General features: G+C 35.0%; 1 protein-coding gene across 2 annotated transcripts; it reads right to left on the reverse strand.

The window, feature by feature from the left end:
- Window positions 1–845: 845 nt before the first annotated feature.
- LOC568883 (long-chain fatty acid transport protein 6) lies at window positions 846–21,820 on the reverse strand. Of its 2 annotated transcripts, none has more exons than XR_015500935.1 (10): window positions 21,304–21,820; window positions 18,187–18,393; window positions 14,718–14,876; window positions 14,408–14,532; window positions 14,067–14,261; window positions 13,843–13,923; window positions 10,637–10,835; window positions 8,289–8,386; window positions 6,560–6,690; window positions 846–3,651 (listed from the first exon to the last, which is right to left on the reverse strand). XR_015500935.1 is itself a non-coding variant. In XM_087270330.1 (10 exons), exons 1-10 carry the CDS (start codon window positions 21,776–21,778, stop codon window positions 3,475–3,477), a joined length of 1,857 nt encoding a protein of 618 aa, XP_087126456.1. In that variant the 5' UTR covers window positions 21,779–21,820; the 3' UTR covers window positions 846–3,474. The 2 variants fall into 2 exon arrangements, 1 of the variants encoding a protein (XP_087126456.1); XM_087270330.1 differs by having other exon boundaries at window positions 13,833–13,923.
- Between the last annotated feature and the right edge of the window lie 2,850 nt (window positions 21,821–24,670).

Genomic DNA, 24,670 nt, shown 5'->3' on the forward strand with positions numbered 1-24,670 from the left:
GTGGAGTTCGTATGTTCCCCCTGCGTTCGCATGGGTTTCCTCCACAATCCAAAGACATGTGGTACAGGTGAATTGGGTAGGCTAAATTGTCTAAAGATGGTTTGCAGCTGGAAGGGCATCCGCTGCGTAAAAACTGGCTGGATAAGTTGGCGGTTCATTCCGCTGTGGCGACCCCGGATTAATAAAGAGACTAAGCTGACAAGAAAATAAATGAATTAATGATATATTTCAATTTTTTCCTGAGAGCATCTAATTGTATAACTAGTTTAAAACTGACGTTTTGAATTAGTTAAGCCTTAGTTACTAAACTGTCAAACTTTAAGTTGCTTTATTATACTGTCAACTTTAAAGTACAACTATTACCTGCAAAAAACTCTTTAACGCATTGAACTGAATAAACAATATCACACAAATCCATCCTTTTAACTGTAACATTTTCAAATGTAGCTTTTCGCCTCACAGCAAGATCGCTGGTTCGAGTTCTGGCTGGGTTAGTTGGCAGTTCTGTGTGGAGTTTGCATGTTTTCCCCACGTTGGCAAGGATTTCCTTTGGGTGCTCCAGTTTCCCCCACAGTCCAAAAGACATACAGTACCAATTGGATGAACTAAATTTCCACAGTGTATGAATGTGAGAGTGTATGGGTGTTTCCCCAATACTGGGTTGTGGCTGGAAGGGCATTGGCTGCATAAAAACATATGCCGCAATAGTTTACGGTTCATTCCGATGTGGCGACCCCTGATAAAAACTAAGCTGAAGAAAAATGAATTAATTAATGTGGAAGACAAAGATAAATGGGCAAAATATTAGTTAATCTCAAAACTCTAAACAAATTACACTTTCCATATTGCTTGCATTTTATTTTAATAACAATAATGACATTTTTTATTAAACTGGTATTAATAATGATGATGCTACAACTATTAACACTGTTAAATGTGATCAACTATCATACATAACTGTTATAACACAATACATCTTGTTAATCTAGCAGATTTTATACCTGCCTGTTGAATAATATTTCCCAATACCAGTGTATATTTTGAGTAACTTTACTCAGTAACAAACAATGCTCTATATATACCATTTATTAGGCTATATATCCCTTACTTGTTTAATCAACATATATACACGTGTACTGCCCCCTTGTGGTGTGCAACAGCCTTTGCAAGATTTTAACAAACTTAATGACATTTAAAGTGATCGTTCTCTCAAAAATGAAAATCATCTCATTTATTCTCCCTCAAGTTTTCTCTATTGAACACAAAAGAAACATGTAATTATTGCCTTACAGTGTAAGAAAACAAATACTGTAGAAGTGAATGGTTATAGGTCTTCCAAATAACTTACTTTTGTGTTCAACTGAAGAAAGAAACACAAATGTTTAGAATCCCTTGAGGATTTTTGGGTGAACTATTACTTAACATTATATGTGGAGAAAATCCAAGTTTAAGCATTGCTGCTCTTAAACCAAAACAGCCTAAATCTAAACAAGTGAACAATAATTATCAAAGGGCTTTATTACACTGTAAGCGAGATGCTAACAAAAGAATAACAGTCACACTTTTATCATACGTTATCAAAGATACCAGAACAATCCCCTTGGATTTCCAGTGACCAGCACTGCGTACAGTCAAACAAATAGCAGACAGAATGAACAGACCCATTAATATTATAAAAATATTACAGATTTCATTGCATTACATATACAGTGCATCCAGAAAGTTTTCATAGCATCCAAAAAAAATGTTCCCACATTTTTGTTACAGCCTTATTCCATAACAGATCAAATTCATTTATTTCCTCAAAGTTCTACACACAATACTCCACAATGACAATGTGGAAATAAAGAGTTTTTAAAATTGTAACAAATTCATTAAAAAATAAAATGTGGGGGAAAAAAAGAAAAAAAAGAAGAAAAAAAAAAAAATCACACGTACATAAGTATTTACCGCCTTTGCAGTGAAGCCCTAAAAATATGGGGTTCAGGTTCATTGTTTCCCCTGATCATTCTTCAGATGTTTTAGCAGCTTTATTGGAGTTCACCTGTGGTAATTCAGTTGATTGGACATGATTTGAAAAGGCATACACCTGTCTATATAAGGTCCCAGGGTTGACAGTGCATGTCAGAGCACAAACCAAGCATGAAGACAAAGGAATTGGCTGTAGACCTTTGAGACAGGATTGTCTCGAGGCACAAGGCTGGGAAAGATAACAAAAAAATGAGCACAGTGGCCATAAGATGGAAGATGTTTTGAATCACCAGGACTCTTCCTAGAGCTGGCCGGCCATCTAAGCCGAGTAATTGGGGGAAAGGGGTCTTAATCAGGGAGGTGATCAATAACCCGATGATGACTGTCTGAGCTCATGTGTTATTCTGTGGAGAGAGGAGAACCTTACAGAAGGACAACCATCTGTGCAGCAACCCACCAATCAGGCCTGTCTAGTAGAGTGGCCAGACAGAAGCCATTCCCTGCCTAGAATCTGCTAAAAAGGCACCTAAAGGACTCTCAGACCATAAGAAACAAACTTCTCTAGTCTGACGAGACTAAATTAACTCTTTGGAGTGAATGCCAGGCATTACGTTTGGAGAAAACCAGGCACTGCTCATCACCAGGCTAACACCATCCCTACAGTGAAGCATGGTGGTGGCAGCATCATGGTGTGGGGATGTTTTTCAGCAGCAGGAACTGGAAGACTAGTCAGGATATAGGAAAAGATGAATGCAGCAATGTACAGAGACATCCTGAATAAAAAAAACCTGCTTCAGAGTGCTCTTGACCTTAGACAAGGGCGACGGTTCCATTTTAAAATAAGGCTGTAACAACAAAATCTGGAAAAATTAAAGCGCTGTGAATACTTTCTGGATGCACTGTATATGCAGTTCCATATGAATGAAATGGCAAGACTAATTTAAACCTTCGCTGGAATAAAAGCATTAACATAAATATCCCATGAGAGATCTGTAGAAGTATGACTGAAATGTAAATACTCAACAATAAATCACATATATTATGCAGCAGTTAATTTAAGGAATCATAGGTTTTAGTTTCCATTCATGAATTTACATGATCACAAAGCAGGAAACATTTGTTAGGCCGCTGTTATATTCTTATAAATAAATATAAAACTCTTTCTGTGCTTAATTACGGTTAATAATAAGACAAGTAAGAAGTTACAAATTGAGCACAGTGATCGGAACATGCTAATAGTAGTAATAATATTATAAAATATTAAATGTCTATGAAATAATATTAATGGATTATCTGTTGTGATGTCAAAGAAATGGACATTCCAGTTTGGGCTAAACATCTAATCAACACCTCCACAACTATGTAACTAAAAATCTTTAAAAAAAAAAAAAAAAAAAAAAAAGAAGAAGAAGAAAAAAAACAGCAGCTAAAATGCCACATACAGGGATAACTTCCATTAACTGTAGGATTCTCCAGATTCTCACCGCATTGACTATAATGCACCTAAAGCCTTATCTTGCCAGATACAACGTCATCATATAGTTGGGCTGTGAGGGGGGTGTAGGTCTTCTGCGAAGTGTCAAGCAGGTAGACTGGCTTTTGGACAGTATCTGGACTGAAGCCTTGCTTTACTAGCAGTCCCTTCTGTTGCTTGAATGTATCCGTCATGTCTAAGGAAGTCTGTCGAAGACAAAAACAGGAAAAGCACATTAAAACACAAGCAACATGCAGCAGGGTGTGATTTCATCCAGGATTGGTACACTGCATATTAGTACAGACCAAGTGTGCCGCAAGCCTACGTTTGAGTGAAGGTTTCGGCCGTTAGATCGCCCCCTGGGGGCTGGCTGCAGTACAAGTCATAAAGCCCGCCTCCTCCGTGTTAATGAAGGAGACTTGAGCCCAAATAAAAAAAAATATTACACTTGCAATAAAATGTCCCGAAAGATAGTTCTGGTTGATTAAGGCACTGGTTATTGTGCTGAAATAGGTGCAGATCTTCATTTTTGTAAACAGTTTGTTTTTAGCAGTAATTTAATGCTGGGCGTGTCATCGTGATTGACAGCTGTGATTGACAGTTTCTCAAAGCGCGGCGTCTGAGCTTCGGCAGGAGACTGAAGTAGACTGAAATGTTATTATTCGATTTCTGTGTTATTTTACCATGACAAAATGAGTTCAGCAGTAAACTATAGTTTCTGACATACATGATCCTGGTGGAACACTGTTTATTCGCTATGTTCAGGGCTTTTTTCGGGCTTTATTAGTTTGCTGATACACGCCTAGCCACCCAGATAGCAAAACACAGTTCCGGCTAGATTCTCGCCTGCCGGAGACTTATCTCTTAGAGCTCAGACTGACTAATGTTACCTCTGCTGGACCTACTCCGGATGCCTGGACTCACTACCCAATTCCAGCCCGAGTCAATCGAGCCAGATGCGGCGGCCGAGCGAGCAGGCGCTGCTGCATGCGAGCCGGAATCAGCCCGCGACGCCGCGAGTAAGTTATGCGATGCGGCCTGGAGCTGGCGCGATTGAATATATAAAACCCTCATATTTGTTAACGTTATTACATCCATTTGTGTTGATAAGACAGCAAACGCATGCTGAGAAGTTCGGGGGGCGTAGTTGATTTTACATAAAGCGTTTGGTTGGAAGCTCGACTCTGCTCATTTTCGCGGCTCCTCCTCTGGCTCCATCAGACAATCCTTCTGCGCATGTCTGGCTCCAATTTCAGCAGTCTTTTGCGACAGTTTGTGCCCGTCAAGCAGGCGTTTTGCCCTCAAGGCGTTCAATGGGAAAATGTCGTCCATATTTTTTACAGTCATTGGTACAGACACTGCCACTATATTCTAAAACGATCCAATTACCTCATCTCTAAATCAATAATGTTTACATCAATAATGTTTATATTAAAAGAAGATTTGTGTTGTTGTCAACACAACTCCAATTTTTTGCAACATAGAAATATTTAATCCTTGTGCACTGTTCAAATTTACTACCTTTTGTGCAAAAATAGTGTTTGTTTTTGTTTACGCCATGTAGATGCATATTTAGATTTTCTCAGACGCATTTTTAAGTGTGCAAAGGTCACGCTCACACTCACAGACCCACATACACGCACTTTAAGTTGCTCTTGTACTCCATATAACTTCAATATAAAACCCATCTAAAAGGTCAATAGTGCAAACTGATGATCCTTCCCAACAGGGAAAAACACACCAACAATCAAAAATGCAAAACCATGACACCATATAATTAAGCAATCAAAAAATGTGTTTATAAATAAACAGTAAACTAGGGGGGGGGAATTAAAATCTTATGCTGCTTAAAAAACTAACAATGCATCAAAAGCAATGCTGTTATTAATCTCTCATTCCCAAGACTGGTAAAAAAATCCAGTCCTACTACTTTATATCAAAAGTAATTTTTTGTGTTTTTTTCACCAATCAGTGACATCATTTATGAATTTGGCAATTAAAATTTAATTTTTTTTAAACATTTAGTAGTTTTGATCAGGACTAAAGTTGATTAACATATTTGTGCAAAAGAAAATTGAAAAAAGTATTTATCGGTGTATCATTGTGCCTTTGAAGAATTTCTAAGCATTTTCTCAAAATATGTGTCAAAATAAGATCACAAAGAGTCAACAAAAATCATTTGGCTAGCTGAAACACAGAAAAACGTATGGCCAAATTAAGACTCAAAATCCCCCCAGAGTGGATGAAAACATTCCCAACAGCATAAAGCAACATAAGGGTTAAAAAGTGTTGTAATATTAAGCCAATTCCATGCATGTTCAGTAAGAAAAGGTCTGAAAAGGGTTTTCTTCAATGCCAAAAATATTAGTAATTTATCAGATACAAGTGATTAATTCAATGACAGAGCTCTGGGTTTGGTACCCCAATGCAATACAAGAATTACATTCAAGAAGTTCGCAACTAACTTACATTTCCTCGACTCCAGCATACATACACAACTGATCTTAACTGGTGGAGATTTGGTGTAACGTCACTTATCAGTCATTTTGCAGTGTTGCCTCCAGACATACTTCCTCCTTTCTGCAACCCTTCTCTACATACCAGAACTAAACAATTAAGTGCATCTTTAATACATTTCACAACTTCTACAAGCATCATGACAGCTTGTGACATGTGTCTAGACTTCTTATTAGACAGCAGTCTGAAACAAGGGCCCCCGCACGAGATTTTATCTTATTCCGCTATTTCAGTCTTGTCAGCAGTTCCCTTTAAAAAGTATGCAACACGATAAAAAAAGTAGTATGTCTGTTCAATATATGGTATCATACAAGAGAAAAAGATTGATTAATCCTGATTAATCCTTGATTAAATAAATTCCTTTTTCTTCACAGAAGTCGAGGAATTAAATTGTGCAACTTTGAAAGAAAAAGGTTAAAAATAAAAACGACTATGTGTAAAAGGTCATAAATAACAGCTTTAAGGAATGAAAGATCTACATTTCCACAAAGCATCACAAATGACAATCAAATGCATTTTTTTAAATAAACATCTGAATATATAACCATGAAACGATGAGAAAATATAATGATCATGAAGGTGAGCATAGAGAGGTACCTGAAGTCTCAGAAACCATGGCCATGCGTATGGAGGAAGAGTGTGGAGCAGATGACTGTAGACTCTTTTTCCGTCTAATTCATGACCATCCTTCAACACAACAGCGGCCATTCCAGCTCGACCCTCATAACCTTGCAAAAACATAAGCTGTTATTCATTCAACGGTTCAGTACCTGGCGTTAACACATGCCAACCCACCAAATGGAGGTAGATTTCTACTGTGGCAGGTTAGACAGCCTCTCCCACAAGCTACTTTGGCTATTTAAAAAATAATTTTTAAATTGTAGTTTTCTTAAAGCAGGACAATAAAGATGGCCCAATATGCATGCTAATGTAACAAAATTGTGGCTATAGTAAAAATGGCAAGTGTATTTAACCCTGTATTTAATAGTTATTTAACCCTTGTATGCTTATGGGGAATCTTTCATCCACCATGGGGTGATTTTGAGTCTTAATTAGGCCACATCTTTCTCTGTGTTTCAGCAAATAGAAGGATTTTTGGTGGCATATTATTTTGATGCATTTTTTAGGAAAATGTTTTCAAAAACTCTGGGCTAATTTATTACACTTTTGCTGTGTTTGTGGCTTCCATGGGCGTTGCTAGGCCTATTTTAGGGGGGGGCTGTAGCCCCCCTATATTTCTGCTCAGCCCCCCCTAAAACTTTTGCAATTAGCTCATAAACTGTACACTAAATTATGGCCTCAGTCCCCTTTAAATTCGATAAGAAAACAGCGGCAGAATTCGTCTCCTCCCTGTATTTTGTTTTTCACATGATCAGCAAACCACAGCTGTGGACAGCGAGAGAACAAGGTGTGTGTTAATCGATAAATTGTTATAATATGAGCTTATTTGCAGTTCTTTGAGATAGATAAACTTGTTTCACCTGTATGACATGGAGGAGCAGTCTGGTTTTCTCGGCGTTTACCTTATCAGGACAACGCGCACGCACACGACTTTTTTTTTACCTTATGAGGAGCTGAGCCCCCTAAAATAAAAATTCCTAAAATCGCCCCTGGTGGCTTCCCTATTGACTTGCATTATAATGACATTTTTAAATTGCAAAGCCATGACACCATGTAATCAAGCATTTTTGATTGTTGGGGTTTTCCATGTTGGAAAGAGACACATTTTTAATTTATACTGTTGATTATTTGTTGCAATGTAAAATGTTTCTGCCTTCTATATGGTGTATTGTGTGTGTGTGTGTGAGAAAGAGAGAACCTTATGCACTTATCTTGATATATCTGAAAAAATTTAAATACACAGCTCAGCTATCAAAACATAGTAAACATAGTAAGTGTATGTATGCACACACACTATTATCTGCTGTTATACTCCATAAAACTCCCCTCATATAAAAGAAACTTTTTTTTGCACAGGCCTATATAAAAGGCTTAACACTGTCAACTGATGATCAACAGTAAAAATGACACCTTTTACCTCTTCCCAACAAGGAAAACCACAAACAATCAAGAATGCATGATTATATGCAGTCATGGTTTTGCAATCATAAATATCATAATAATGGAAGTCAATGAGGCACAAACGAACATAAGAAAAGGGTAGTAAATTTGAATAGCACACAAAAGGTTAATTATAATAATTTTAAAACCATTTTAAAAACTGACAGAAAAACAGCTTATAAATATTTTAGTTTACTGGCATTTCATACAATCTTTAGTAATAGGACATAATGTGAGACTGAGATTATAATCAAAGTCATACCACCTGGCACAGTGACTCCATACACATTGACATCCAGCAGGAAGTCCAGACTGCCCAACACTTCAGAAACTTCTGTGGTAGAGACGTTTTCCCCCTTCCATCTGCAAACAAACAACAAAATTCAAAATGAATCCATGACTACCCCTTGTTGTCTTCTTGGGCCTATGGTCTCTACTCTGCAAGATCATTTGCTATAGGTTCCCAGTGTGCGCATTTACTAAAGGCGTATTATGTATTGCTATTAGAGCCTGCAGTGCAGCATGCAAGTACTGTATTGCCTGTGGTAAATGTGCAGTCTAATCTGACCTTTAAAGTGTTTTGGTACATAAAATATTTTATCAAGCTTTGATTGATTTGTTGAAACACTGAAGTCACATGGCATTTTTTTTTGGCTCATTATCTGTCTATATAAGACAAAGGAGCTCTTAGATACAATCAAAAATATCTTAATTTGTGTTCTTATAATAAACAAATGTCAAATAACAGAATTTATATTTTTGGGTACACTATTTAAATTTTTTTTTTCAATAAAAAGTGGTACTACAAAGGCAGGCCACATTAACCACATTAAGTTTTTGTAATCATAACTAAACTGTCAGCCAAGTTCAACCCCACTCTTTAGTTAGAGGTTCTATGAATGCCAAGTAAATTTCATATTTCTCTTGATGTCTTTTGTTAGTTTTGTTCCCATGCATGTATATATACACATGTTGGGTGACGCTGTGGCACAGTAGGTAGTGCTGTCGCCTCGCAGCAAAAAGGTCGCTGGTTCGAGCCTCGGTTGGGTCAGTTGGCGTTTCTGTGTGGAGTTAGCATGTTCTCCTCACGTTTGTGTGGGAAAACATAAGCTGGATAAGTTGGTGGTTTATTCCGCTGTGGCGACCCCAGATTAATAAAGGAATAAAGCCAAAAAGAAATTAATGAACGAATATATACACGTTGTGATGGAAATTTTTTATATTTTGCTGATCATATATTGATGACTGAAAATTATATATTGACTAAGTTTTTGTTTGTTTTTTAGGTTTTTTTTTCTTCATCTTCTCATGTAAGTATAATATAAGTTCTTCATATAAGTTTTCCTTTACTCTGGTTAGTGTTTTAATCCTAAAAGTGCCTTTTTGGGGGAAAATAATGATTCTCAACCCATTCAGAAACACTTCCATAATTCGTTCTCCCAGTTTTTAATATTGATAAATCACTTATTAATTCATAATTATATATTGATATTATAAATTGATTAAAGTTTTGCTAAAGTAAATAGTAAGTATTAGCAGTAATAGCCCAATTATTATAATAGATTAAATCTTTACTTTAGCAAAACCTTAATTTATAATGTTAATATAGAATTATCAATCATCAATATGAAAAAAAAATCCATTACAAGGTCAATAATAGGAACCTTCATATTGGGTAGCTACAGGAACTCAATAACAGAAGGAAAGTCTGCGCAATGTGATATGATTTTCCCAAGAGTTAATCAGACCTAGGACCAGATAGGCTTCATTTACATGTCTTTAGGCCCTGAGGAAAATCATTTAATTAGTTGTTTAGTTATTGTGTTTGCCAATTGTTGAGGCAGTGTGAACATGGAAAAATACAATGGCCAACTTGTTTGTAGGCCTTTATCGGAGCAGTGTGAATTGGCCCTAATGTGTGTTTCTGATAGCATTTGTGGTCAACAAGCAGGAAATGTTTGTTCCTTCACAATGCAGCACTTGAAAAGTCGGTTTTCAAAAGCTTTCGTGTGGCGAACCACATCTGACCTACTGACCATTGGAATTTTAAAGCAGCAGCTAAAGACTTGACACACAATAATAAAGACATGTAATTTATTATATCAGTGTTATAGTTGGTACATGTTTGTCAATTGGAAAAATGCTTGCTTAAAGAACAGATGTAAATGTCTTAACTCTAAGTACACATATTTACATGAGTGTCAAAGGTTTCTTTGTGAAGGTTCAGTGAATGCAAGACCACTGGGCTCAAACAGGAAACTCCTAAAGGAAGTACTGGACAGGAAGTGCCCTGGGTTTGTAATTTTACTGCAGGAATGTTGAACTTTTAGGTAGATTCCTTAGAAGTCCCACTAAGTTAGTCTTGGCTAGACTCTCTGCCAGAGCTCAAGGGTTCAAAAACTGCATGAAAATTGAAAGCTGAAGTGGTCCACACAAAATCCTGTCAAGGGTATCATTATGACTGATGACTTTTAATAAATTAGTACTTAGTGTTTTAGTAATTTAGATAATAATTTTAACTTTTAGCTCCAAGAGGAGAAGCTGGTTGATTTAAATAAAGATTATCAATGTTACAACAAATTTTTCAAACAGAGTAAACAGTGAAATAAAAACCTGAATGTGTCTCCAATTCTGTCCTTGAAGTAGACGAAATCTCTGTGGTCCTGAAGCATCAGGTCTCCTGTGTTGAAATACACATCTCCTGTCTTAAAGACGTCCCTCAGCAGTTTTTTTTCTGACATGGCTTTATCACCCGCATAACCCAGAAAAGGGTTGGTGAAAACCACTGGAGCCACCAGTAACCCTGCTTCCCCTGAAATCACATGATGCTTGGCTGAGGATAACATGAAGCATACCCACTTAACACACTTCAGAATGTCACATTTATTTTTTGTTAATTTTTTTCTTCTTTTTATTTGAATTATTTTTTTTTAATCCAACTAGTTTGCCATCAAACATCAATTTGTTTTGTTTTACACTGTTAATAAAAGCACACATACATTTACATCATGGTATATTTCTTTCACTTTAACTTACCATTGATCCAAAGTACATGATTTACTTTATACAGTCTAGCCCGAAATGGTTCATACTCCAGGCAAATTCTTAAATTTATTATTAAATAATTTATTAAATTAAGATTTTCTAAAATTCTTAAAGACTTAAAGTTGAGTTTAAAGGCAAGTAAAATGATATAAATTATATTTATATACCCGTGTATGTGTGTGTATTATATATATATATATATATATATATATATATATATATATATATATATATATATATATATATATATACATACCTGCAACACCTACTCTAAGACAAACAAATCATTCATTAGAAACTAATAATTTATAATTTGATTGATCGATTTGTCAATCGTGACCCTAGATGTCAATTTCTACAATACCTCATCCTGTTTAATATGGTTTTGTGAAAGTTCATACAGAAAGACATTTAAACCATTTCATGCAGATTATTAGTTAGAACATAATACTACATTCACCACCCATTTCATGGGCAGTAAAATTCAGTGTTGGGGGTAATGCTTTACAAGTAACACGTTACATGATTATAATCATTTTCTAAGAAACGAGAAAAGTCATGCATGAAGTTTAAAAATTCTGTTATAATATTTAGATTACTTCAATAAACATTTAATAAGCAGTTATTTTGTTGTTTGAAAATTTTGTTTTTAAAAAAAAAATGCTGAAATAAAGTAGTCATATTAAATTACATGTTTAAGGGAGAATGTGCTTCTGACAGAAACAAAGATTTCTATTGAGAGAATGAGGAACAGACAGAAACGAAGATCGGAGGCCACGGCCTTATATTTCTGGGATGGAAAATTTTTATATACTTGAACACATTGAAGAAAAGGAAAAGAGGATTGTCTTAATGGACAGTGATTTAACTTTTTTTCTTACTATTTTACTGTGAAGTAGCAAACATATTGCTTTAAACTTTCATTAATTTGTATATACACAGCATGTGCAGCTCTGGGGTCCGTTCTTCTTACCTCGCTTAAATGATCTAAGATGATTTGGCAGATCCTGGATCTTTTCATCTTGATAACTGATCTCTGGCTAATTTGGTTCTTCAAACAAGTTCGCAAATCAGATAAGAATGTCTGGATAAACTGATCTGAGATCGCTGCATGTGTTGTGAAGGACAGATCTATCGATCCTCAAAATCATGATCAGCAATGCCATGATTGGCTGACGGCACAGCAGCATAATGACATCATCTGATTAATATTCAATTATCAATGTGAGCAAAATTACATCAAATTAGCAGTAAACGGCTTGTTAAATATGACGCAATAACCTTCCACATTTGTTGTGAGCTGCAGGCTTTACATTTTCATGTGTCAAGAGTATTTATCATGTATTTCAATGCATTTAGTTCTACATTTAGAAAAGATTTTCTTTATAATAGTAGCTGTTTTTTTAATCGGTGTAAAGAATAACTGGTTGTTTACAAAAGCATTTTGATATTGGTAAAGTTGTCTGCAACTTTTGTGAAGCATCAAATCACTGGCAAATTAACTGTCAAAACATGTTTATGACTGCATAAATGTATTATTGCTTTTAAAAAAAAAAAAGTCACATATTGTGCATTCCTATTATACACAATTTGTACTAAGCGATCTAAAAAGTTCATGTCAATAAGTTCTCTATGCACCACCAGGTGGCAGTCTTTGTACTTTCATTTCGACAGTGCAGATTGCATACGTTTTATTAATAATATATATATATATATATATATATATATATATATATATATATATATATATATATATATATATATATATATATATATATATATATATATATATATATATAAATAAAACTTTATTTATTTTATTAATAACTATAACTATAAATTATATATATAGTTTAAAAAATGTTTACTCTTTTCCCAAGTGTATATAATTACTACTGTAAGAAAATATCAGAATTCGGAACATACTTTCTGTATTATATTCGCTTGAACTGAGCCGATCTAATCCTGTTTATACAAATTGAACCTGCTCCCGATCAGGTTTAAGCTAGCAGAACTGTTGCTATGACAACAACTCTCGGATCAGCTTTGAAGAACGAAACGATCCTGGATCGTGTCAAATCGTCAATATCCAAATCCAGCTAACTGAGTAATCCACGTACGAAGAATGGACCCCTGGGGTCAGGATGTTCTCAGAAGATAACATTATCCTAAATTATTACTTTTATTATGCATTTTTACAGGTAAATGAAGGTGTGGGTAATACAGTGTGTTTTGGGGAAACATCAAATTCTCCATTGCTTGCAAAGCTTACACTTGAATTTCATATTAGGAATCATCAGTAAAATTAAACAACTGTCCCTTCAGTTTCATTTCCAAATGTCAAAAATCACAAAAAATCTGCAGAAACTCACATCTGTCCGAGTATTGTCGGCCTTTAGCGATTGATGATTGGCTCCTGTACTAGTATACGGGGCTTAATTCACCATATTGACCGTTACACTTATCCCCATTCAAAAAGATTCGAGTGACGCATCTTGTGTGTTCTATAGTCTTTGGCATTACTTACCATAAAAAGTAACGCAACTACTTTGTTTTTTAAGGAGTAACTCAATATGTTAATGGTAAAGTAACTTTCCTCAACACTGGTAAAATTGGCAGTATTTTTTTTAAAAGTATTTTTTGATACATCATATGAAGCTTGTTATATTTCTGTAATAAGTGTATCATGAATACTACCCATCCCTATTAACTTGTGTATTTAGAAAATAATAAACTTTAACAACCACAAATATAATGATCTCACCTTTACTCACTTTAATGCAGTGTCCAGTGTCGGTCCTTAGGGGTTCAAACGTTTGTGGATCACATTTTAAAAATTCAAAAGGCAGATTAAGCTGAAAAACAAAAGCATGCACATTACAGATGAAAATACACTAAGACTAATTTAACTGTAATACATCTTTTGATCTCATTCATATTATGAAAAGTTGTTTAAAAAAAAATAAAAAATAAAAAACACAAATCTTATGAAACAGACCTTATTAAAATAACTGGCTCGCCCAATCGGTCCAATTTCATCTGTGTAGTTTACAAAGCCAATACTGGCTTCAGTCAACCCATAAGCTTCACGGATTTGGATTTTTCCAAATCTTCTGATAAACTCCTTCCAAACATCAGCCCTAAGTCCACTTCCTGCTGCGAGGCGAACATTATGAGCTACTTCCTCTGGAGTCTGAAGGACACCAAATACATTAGTGTGATGAGACCCATATTGCCAGCATGATGTTAATGTCTTCAACATAAAACTTACCCAATTATATCTTATGCTTGACAAAACAATGCAAACTAAAAAGTAAAATGCAGTACAAACGTCAGTACCTTGGGTTGATTGACCAAATATCGACAGAGTTCTCCAATATACTGAAACACAGTAATATCATACTTCAGACAGTCCTTCCAAAACTGACTGGCAGAGAACTTCCTCTTCAAAACGCACGTTGCCCCTAAAATTCAATGCTCAGTATTAGGATTATGCCTTAAATCCTTAGCCTTTTCCCTTAGGGATGTTCACAGGTGTTCTTAAACATCTTTATTGTAGATGTAATGTATGGCAAAACAGCAAGTGTTTAAGTTGGGCTTTTATTTTTGTCATTGTAATTGTAGAATTGTAGAGTTTTGTAGATCATACCGAGCTCAATGCAGCCACCAATGCCAAGCAGAGACGCAGACATGTGGTAGAGTGGTAACGTCAGATAGATTTTGTCATCAGCACAAGCACCACACAAACGGAGGAAGGCCATACACATCACAGCTTTGATATGACTGATTCGAGCAGCTTTAGGTAGTCCTGAGGGGGGAAAAAAGTGAGACCAAGTCTACTTGACTTTTTTTAATGTCAGTTAGTGCCTTTTTTTTTTTTAAGTTAAACAAATGTTGGATCATTTAAAGATTCCCATGCTTCAGCAGATGCATTGCATTGCATGCTAATACTAAACCACTGTACACCTCAAATCAAAATAAAAAAACTTCTAAATGGAAATTGACTGAACTATAGTGTTTTTGCATCGCATTGTGCAAAAGCCATAGGCCATAACTTGCTCAGGCATTTAACAAAATCTCTATTTGGGTTTTGATCTTATTAAGATGCAAAAAGGAAAATTGGAAGCATGTACATAATTTTTATTTAAATTTGTCCTCTTTTGGCCAATACTACCAATAATTACCAATTACCAACAATACTACCAAGCCTTATGGCTTTATGTCTTCACAGCAATTGAAAGTACAGTGAATGTACCATCATAATTTGAAAAGGGCTGATTAATATTAGCTTATAACAAATACTACATTTATATTACTATACACTTCACCAGATCTGTGCACCAGTCTAAAACATTTTCAATAAACTAATCATATTGTATCTGTGTTAGTTCCATAAAGTGACAGTAACATATATGATGCCATTGTCCAAGGTTAAAATGTCTCATATTTAAAAATTTATTTTTTTATTTTTTTATTTATTTTAAGTAATCGACTAGACAAAACACTGCTTTAGTTATTGTTAGTCAAAATTTTAATAAAAAAGTCTTACGTATTATACTTTTAATTAACATTTGCATATTTTGAAGAGAAGTTCCTGCTTCGTCCCGAGTGGTGAAGTTGCCCACTGTTCACTGATATTACAGGGCTCGACAATAAGGACTGCCGGATGGCCCAGATCCAGTGTGTGAGATGCTTAGGACAGTGGACAGGATCATAACTCATAAATGATCGGGGTTTTAAATTGTTTAAGATGCAACTGTTTGTCAATTGCGTGCAAATACAGTCAAAGCGCTTTACACATCAGATTATCAGTTCATATTTCTGCCATGCCACAGAGCGCCATCTGAATGGTTTCATTTTAAATAACATGTAAATGTGCACGTGTTAGTTAGGCGTAGGTAATCTAATAACCCACAGACCTCGTGTTGGGACGGGTAAAAAAAATTGTCACTATTCAATTCTCTATAGTCAATATTAATATTTAGGAATATCCATTTTCATATTATTTTAAACTGAAACTGACTCTCTCAAAATATGCTTTTGTCTTGAGCAATGAAAACGGTTTAATATAGGCTACTCTTTGATGTTTTAATCATAATTATTGGAAACTGTGAATTTCAATTTTATTTTATCTATATTATTATTTTATTTAACAAACCAGTTTGTGTTTTCGCTGCGGAAGCAAATCAGACCTCGTCTTGACATTACTTCACCTCAAATGTTTTTCATTTTTCTAGTTTATATTTGTAGATAACTGACCAGCAAAAAAATTATTTAATATATAGTGTGCATGGTGGCTAAAAGGACTGAAGAGAACCCTTTATCTGCTCCACAGAACTTATTAATATTATAAGCACATAGACAAACTCATCAACACGGCATATCACATCATTAAGAACGAACAGCCCGTCAGTGTCAGTGTCTCTTACAGTGTCAATAAAACAGCTTCATTCATTTTTATACAATTTGTCAACTTTATCAGCTGTTTAAATGTAATAAAAGATCCTAGACCATTTACATACACTTAGACTTGCCAAAGTAGAAACAATGCAATACTAGCCGTACATAATGTGTAGTTGAAAATTTAAAAATCCATTATTTTTTTTTAGATTATTGAGAAAAAAGAGAGCCCATGGCTTTACCTAGCGTTCAACCTGTGGCAAGTTTCATTTAACACTTAATAAAATGACCAATAATTACAAATGATTAGGCAAAGTCAGCTAAGTGAAACAATGGTTAAGAAATAGCCATGAACTTTTTTTGGTTGTGCTTGTTGTTGTTGTTGTTGTTGTTAGAGCCAGTGAAAATTTTGGCAGGGCAAGTAAATATCTAAACCACCGCCCCAATCAGGCCAGTAGAACAAATCCTTAGCGTAGAATCCTGTATTACCAACAGTGCCTATTTGTTGAGATCCAAAAGATACATTTCTACGACAAAGTTGCAATCGCTCAAATATTATTTTCAGTATTTAGCTGACAGTATATCCTACCAGGAGCCACCCCCTAATTGTCTAAGTAGAAAGAAAACCACATTTATCATTTAAAATGCATTTGGAAACAGTTGAGTTCCCCTTCCCCTTCCTCAAAGTGGTTCGGTCCACTGTGTGCTTTTTCCCTCATCTCACCTAGTCACACACACGCACACGTCAGGTGTGCGGCTGCGGCAGTGTTAAGTAGGGGGTTTTATCCACCTTAAATAAAGCGATTCTCTTCAATGTAGTTAATGCAGACTCGTTCATGAATTAGTTGCGGCAAAAATGCTGATTACAGATGTAATTGTCTAGGAGTCTGCTGTATTAGCGATTAAAATTACTTATCTAGTTAACGTTAGCTTACGTTAGCTTGTTGTTAACGCTAAAGCCGTTCCCCATTGTTTAATCTGTGATGACTTGGCATAATGTTAACTTAACATTAACGACCACAATTAGCATATTGTTTAGTTGTGTATTTGCTAATACTGTGCTACACTGTACACACTAACCCAACATTATCAATCACTGGCAAAGGAGAAAGAAATGATTGAGGAACAGGCAGAGCAGGGTCAGTCATATGTACAGTGTCAGGTGAGGGTGTTGAGCTTTATTGAAGGGATAATGATAATTCTTTTGGGATGAACAATTTTTTTTATGTTTTCGGAGTTGTGGCTGTTTAGCAGATGAACCTCACAGGCTCACTGATTTACAATATGATCGGTCATTTTAACAAATGTAATGTAAACAAGTTAGTTATTATGAGTATAGAAAATGTCTTTTTTTGCATTTATTCTGTTTCAGGAGTCAGTCAGTTGACTGTAAACACAACAAACAATGCAATAAATAGTTTTGAAGAAAAATTAGCTTTGTCGTTGAACCTGAGAAAAACTTTTAAAATAATCATAATGACGTAGTCTCCATGCTATAATAATAATGACAAAACCATTTTTAACTGCGAGGACATATATTATTAGTACAATTCGGCTGTATTATTTGTGTCCCCTTCAAAAAAATGCTGGAAAGAAGTTTTATATTTATTGTCCCCCGCTACTGTTTAATCAGATTTATGCCCATGTATCCTACAGAAATGTTAAGACTTCAGGAGCTAATTGTGCTCATGAAATGATAAACCTGATATGAACTGTACCTGTAGTGCCAGATGTAAAAATAAACAGGAAGTTGGACATGAGGTTTGGCTGAGGGGCATCAACCACAGGCTTCTCAGGAGAAGCAGAGTCCAGCTTGTCCAACAGAGTCTTGACATTCTGGTGTGAGGAGCTCTCCGATGCCACCCAAATTTCAATTCCACCATCTGTCAGCATCAGCAGGACCTCATCCAGAGATTTTACCAAGTCTGCAAAAACAAAAGTAGGCCTAAAATGTCATTATTACAGTCAGACAGTTGCCAGGATTCTGACCAAAACCAGGAAATCAGTCCCCATCACACCAGGTCTTTACACTGGCTGCCGGGTCATTCAGAATACATTTTAAGGAATAATTACTAATCAATAAATCACTAAATAACCTAGGACCTCAATACATTACAGATATGCTTATAGAATAAGTATCTAACAGATCCCCAGATCATTAGGATTAGTCAAAGCAGGGTGAATCCGCCTTCAGCTACTATGCCTCCCGCTGCTGGAATGATCAGCTTCCAGAAATGATCAGATGTGCTCCAACATTAGGCACATTCAAATCAAGATTTAAAACACATCTGTTCAGTTGTGCCTTTATTAAATGAGCACTGCTATGTTTGACAGATCGCACTTATGCCTTTTTTTCTCTTTTAATACTTTAAACCTGTTTTAATACATTTGAATCTGTTTAACCATTTTTGATTCTTTTCATCATATTTATTTTCTTGTTTACGTAAAGCACTTTGAATTACCATCATGTATAAAATGTGCTATATAAATAAACTTGCCTTGCCTATGTGGATGCAGGAGTTAAAAAAAAAAAAAGTCTAAAACTAGGGCTGTGTGATATTGATGAAAACAAGTTTCGTATTACTTTTATATTAACATATTTTACAGTTGCAAAAAACTAAACACTTTTAAGAAGGTAAAAAATAAAAATATATAACAGTGGAGAAACATGGTGCGGATATTAATGTAAACCTGAAAACATCAGAAACGATCAAGAAAAGAAAAAAGTAATTAATTATAAATACTACTCAACAGTAGTTTTTCTCTGGAATTGTACAATTGTGCCGGTGTACTTTTAACTTGACTAGAGTCAACTGTTTTCCTGTGTCTGTGCTTTTTTTGCTTCACTATTTTCCTTCAACCTGCAGTCATTATTTTGTTTATTTTGTCTTGTTGATGGTAATTGGGTAAGCAAAATAATCAGTCCTGTGTTTCCCATCCAATCAAGTCACAATCTTAAAAGTATTAAAAGTACTTTTAAGCAGGGTCAGGGTCACAGACAGATGTCAGCATTAAAAGTAGCCAAGAAAATGCTAAAACATTTGAAATTAATATGAAAGATAGACTGATGATGAAAAAAAGAGACTGAAAAAAAATTATTAAATGGCCTTAACCGCCTTAAACAAAACTTAAATGAACAACAGAATGTTACAATTCCAAATACATTGATAATTTTCACATATTCTATTAGTGCTGCAAGGATTATGGTGCTGGACACTAGTGACATGTTAGTCCAAGTTCAAAGTAAGTAACAAGGTAAAATATTGAAAGAGCTAGATTTTTTTCACATTACTTGACTATGTATGATACTCAAAGTATGATTTGTCAGTTTCCACCACTGCTTGAAACGACTACTTTTTAGCTGCCTCACTGTTTCTTATCATGGCTTGCTTCCTTGGTTACATTTCAATATCCATACTAAAACGGTTTCAGATTTTTGCATCATGTCCACTCCGTTTGATTTCAAAAAACTGTGCTGAAAGTCTTACAAAGATACAATTGCAATATTTTGATAATTCCAATATATTGTGCAGCCCTATTTCAATGTAACAAAAAGTCTGACAAGCAATCAAAGTAAATAACAACATTTAAAGGGATCCCAAAACTAAAAAATTCAGTTATTATTTACTCCTTTTTTCACTTGTCTCAAACAAAATTAATACATGTAGTTACATTTAAATTTAGTGCTACAGTGGCGCAGTGGGTAGCTTGATCGCTGGTCGCTGGTTCAAGCCCCAGTCAGATCGGTTGGCATTTCCGTGTGGAGTTGGCATGTTCTCCCAGTGTTCGTGAGGATTTCATCTGGGTGCCTCGGAAAACATGCTCCAAAGACATGCGCTATAGATTAATTGAACAAGCTAAATTGGCTGTAGTTTATGTGAAAAAGTGTGTATGGGTGTTTCCCATTGTTGGGTTGTGGCTGGAAGGCAATCTGCCTTCCAAAACAGTTTTTGGTTCATTCTGCTGTGGCGACCCCTGATTAATAAAGGCGCCAAGCCGAAATGAAAATGAATGAAAGAATATTTAAATGTTATTATTTTACCACATTAAAGAGACATTTCACCCAAAGATGAAAACATACGATTTACTCTCCCTCATATGATTCCAAACCTTTAGGAGTCTATTTTTTATGTGAAACACCATATCTATTTTAGAAAATGTTGAAAACTTGTAACCTTTCACTTCCATAACATCTGTTCTCCTTATATGGAAGACAATGGTTGGTTACACGTTTTCAAAATAGCTTATTTGTGTTCAGAGGAACTAAACACAAGGTTTGAAATCACTTTCAGGAATAGTAAATGGTGAGGGAATTTTAATTTGAGTGATCTACACTTTTAATATAGTAAAATAATCATAACTTTTCATACTGCTGGCCTAAAAAAAAGGTTTCTTGTTTGTTTTAACAAACATTTTGACCCAAAAGCCCCACTTGACAAACTTTTCTTGTGTTTAAAAGTTTTTAACTAACAGTTTTCAAAACACAATTATATACGAACTCCAAATAAACATTAAAGACTCTCTTTTAAGAGAATGTGTCGTGTGTCATGATGACATATTCACAAACCGTTTCTGTAGCAAAATTCTCTGCATTTACATCGAACACTGTTTTCGCAAGACGCAACATGTTGACGTTCACTTTAGTTTCAGGGGAAGTTGGCCAGTGAAATGGGGCTGTGACGGGGAAAGAAAGTGTCCCAACCTCTCTTACGTTGTAGCAAAGAAAATAATAAACTGCGTTTCCATAAAGTAACGTAAATGTATGCTCAGAGCACCCATAAAATATGTTTCGCTGAATAAACCTGAGCGTTGCGGTGTTGTCTTGTGACGCTTACCTGAACCAATAACTAGCGTTTTAGCTCCACAGCGGTCCAAACAGTGCTGCAAAGACTGAGATTTGATGTTGAAGTTGAGAAACGCGACCTCGCAGCCCAGTTTACAGAGTCCGAGCCAAACGCAGATGAAATCCGCCTCATTATTCATCAGAAGCGCCACAATGTCACCGTGTTTCAGACCACGGTGAGATTTCAAGACGTTTGCTAATTTGTTACTCCGCACATCCACGTCTCTATACGTGAGAGTCTGGTCTTCAAAAACAATGAAAGGCTTATCCGGGATGTTTGTGGCTTGCAGCTCAAAGCACTGGAGATATGTGACAACCCCGCGCTTCATCCTCGCCATCATCCGCCACCCCACTCGCCGAACTTTAACGTAATACATTAAATCATCCCAAAAGTAAGGGTAAAACTTCATCTGGATAATCAAAAGTGTGACAATCCCGACAGCCAGAGTGCTGATGGCCCAACTCATCACGACGTGATGATGCGTAACTCTCACTGATGAGAACTGTTTGTTGTAGGAATCTTCACCCCATATTTAAATAGCCTCGCGCGCTACTGCGCATGCGCAAGGCATGGGTTTTCAACCTTTCATTATCCTAAAATACAAACAGCACGCCCAGAGAGTTCACAGAGCATTACAGATTCCGTCTCCCATCCCATCATACTGAAACAGATATAGTCATCAACAGGGAACACATCACCATTGGTCCAAACCTTAAAAAATGGGCTGTCAGCAAGTGCCCAAAAGGTCTGTCCAGGTAGGCTATAATGTGAGACTGCAACAATGAAAACATCTATTTAATTTTGATGATGCTAATTAGTTTATTTCTTTCTATGTTTTATTTTTTATATAAAAATGTATACCTGTGCTTATTAATGGGGAAAAAATATTTTAAAAGAACAACTTAATTGGAGAAATTGGTAAAAATTCAGATTTTTTATTTATTGCTTTTGACAGAAGTTTTGAACTAAAAAAATATCCCCCACAGTCCAAAGACATGCAGTATAGGTAAATGGGTAGGCTAAGTTTTCGTAGTATATGAGTGTGGATGTGTCCCAGAGATGGATTACAGCCGGAAGGGCATCCGCTGCATAAAACATGTGCTGAATAAGTTGGAGGTGTATTCCGATGTGGCGACCCCCCGGATTAATTAGGGGAGTAAGCCAAAAAGAAAATGAATGATGAATAATATTATGAATAATAATTACACAGAACACAAACATCAAGTCCCTATAAGGCATTTATGTATTTCTATAGGTAACAAATATAAATATATATATTTTAAATAAAATGTAAAGCAAAGCTGAATTTCCAAAATGTAAAGCAAAACTGAAGTCAATAATGCTTATTAATACCTCTTATTAATATTAATTAAAAATAGGCTACATCAGTTTTAAATATCCATAACTTTATATGGGCAGTGACTTTCAATGCATTATTTCTGAGTAAAAGTATTTCCTTCCATAAGGATCATGTGGCATTGAAGACTAAAATAGTGACTCCTGACAATTCAGCTTTGTTTTTCGAATCAAATAAATGCAGATGAAGAGGCTTTTTTCAAAAACATTAGAAAATATGAGAACTTTTAGTCATCGTGTATGGAACAAGGATTTTAGTGATGCTCCTGTTGAAAAAAATAGAAACACTAATTGAATTTGTAATGCTCATAATGGAAACTATAATTGTTCCTCTGGGTTACATGTCTTGTTTCATATTAAAATTATCCTAATGGAGTCACATAGCCTAGTTTTTAATGATTAAAAGTCGATTGTTTGTAATGTTTTAAAGGGAACCATTAGAAATTATGAAATGGTTCATATTGTTTTTATGAGCAGAGATATTTTATAAAAAAAAACTACAAATGGATTCTAGTTTATCAACAACAACAGATGGAAGTTTCAGAAAAAGAGCGGAAGCAAATCATGCAAAATTATGTCGACGTCCACTTGATGGAGCTTAACCTAAAGAGAAACGTCACTGACATCCTTTTTTATCAACAGGATACATAAAACATTAATTTGTACTGATATTGTGTGACTTGAATACAAATGATAAATATTCATTGTACAGCTAGTTACACAAATGTTTCAAAGGATAAAGAAAAAACCAATACATGAAAGAAAAATAAATATTTAAAGAACATAAAATAAAATAAAAACGCTCTAAATTATTAGAGTGTTATATGGGCGTAACAAAAAGGATCTGATCATTTAAAAGTATGCTTATAATGTAAACACAATTTTTTTCTAGTAGTACAGTTATTTTGGCAGCTTCCTTATTTAACAATAAGCAGAAAGATTCATAATAGAGTTTCAAGTCAATACAAAATGTTCTAAAATTAGGCATACATTCGACAGGCGACAAAGAGTTAAAAATTAAAACACATTATTGTCCGCTTCCTTACAAAATGACTCCCAAATCAAAGACAATAGATTAATTGTCTTAAAAATCTAAACTTTTATGCTGAGAAAACAAGCCAAGATATTTCAATCCAAAAAATTTCTACAAAATTGCATTCTAAAAATAAATGTGCCATCATTTCCAGATAAGAATTACAGAATGTGCATTGGGAAAAATTGTTTATATTAAATTTAGATACATTTTAGGGATAGTCATTACGAAGGATTTTAAAATAAAGTTATTTCATCCTATTAGGTACATTACTGACCTCTTAGTAACAGATATTTTCTTATAGGATGAAATCTTATTAAAATTAAATACTTAGAAAAAAGTTTGTCAGAAGTAAGCATTGTTACCCTACTGTAGGAAAACATAGTGTACATTTACTTTACAAATAATCTACTCTCTGAGTGTATCTGAAGAGCACGGTTGCAGCTCTTTCTTTTGAATGAATGGAAGAACAGGGTCGCCATTGCAACACTGTCATTTGCATGATAACAATCTGCAGTCCTTGGCTGATTGTAACACAAAACCCATTTGGATGCGAACAAAATGCCATTCATAAAGGACAAAAACAAAGGCTGTCACAAAGAAGAAACTTCGTTAGAAAACTTCCATCTGTGCTGTGTGTCCACAAAAGAACTGGTCACAAATTTAATCTGGTTGGAACTAGAAATGAATATTTTACTTAAATATTTTTACTGCTGTTAAACAGCACTACAGACATAATGAATTGCTATCTATCTGCTAAGAAAATTACTGAAATCTACATTATGTAGGCTAAAACTGTACATTTTAATGGTATTTTACAGGTAAAACATTAGTTTTTATTTTAAAAAATGTAAATAAGAGGGTCATCACAGTTTTCGACAAATATTCAATTTTAGAAATAAAAAGCTGTGTTCTCAGACATGCTTATTTTTGTTTTAGATAGCGCAAGAAGTTAAGAAATTATTTGTT

Source organism: Danio rerio, chromosome 10 (assembly GCF_052040795.2).
Source record: "Danio rerio strain M-AB ecotype USA chromosome 10, GRCz13ab, whole genome shotgun sequence".
NCBI lineage: Eukaryota > Metazoa > Chordata > Actinopteri > Cypriniformes > Danionidae > Danio > Danio rerio.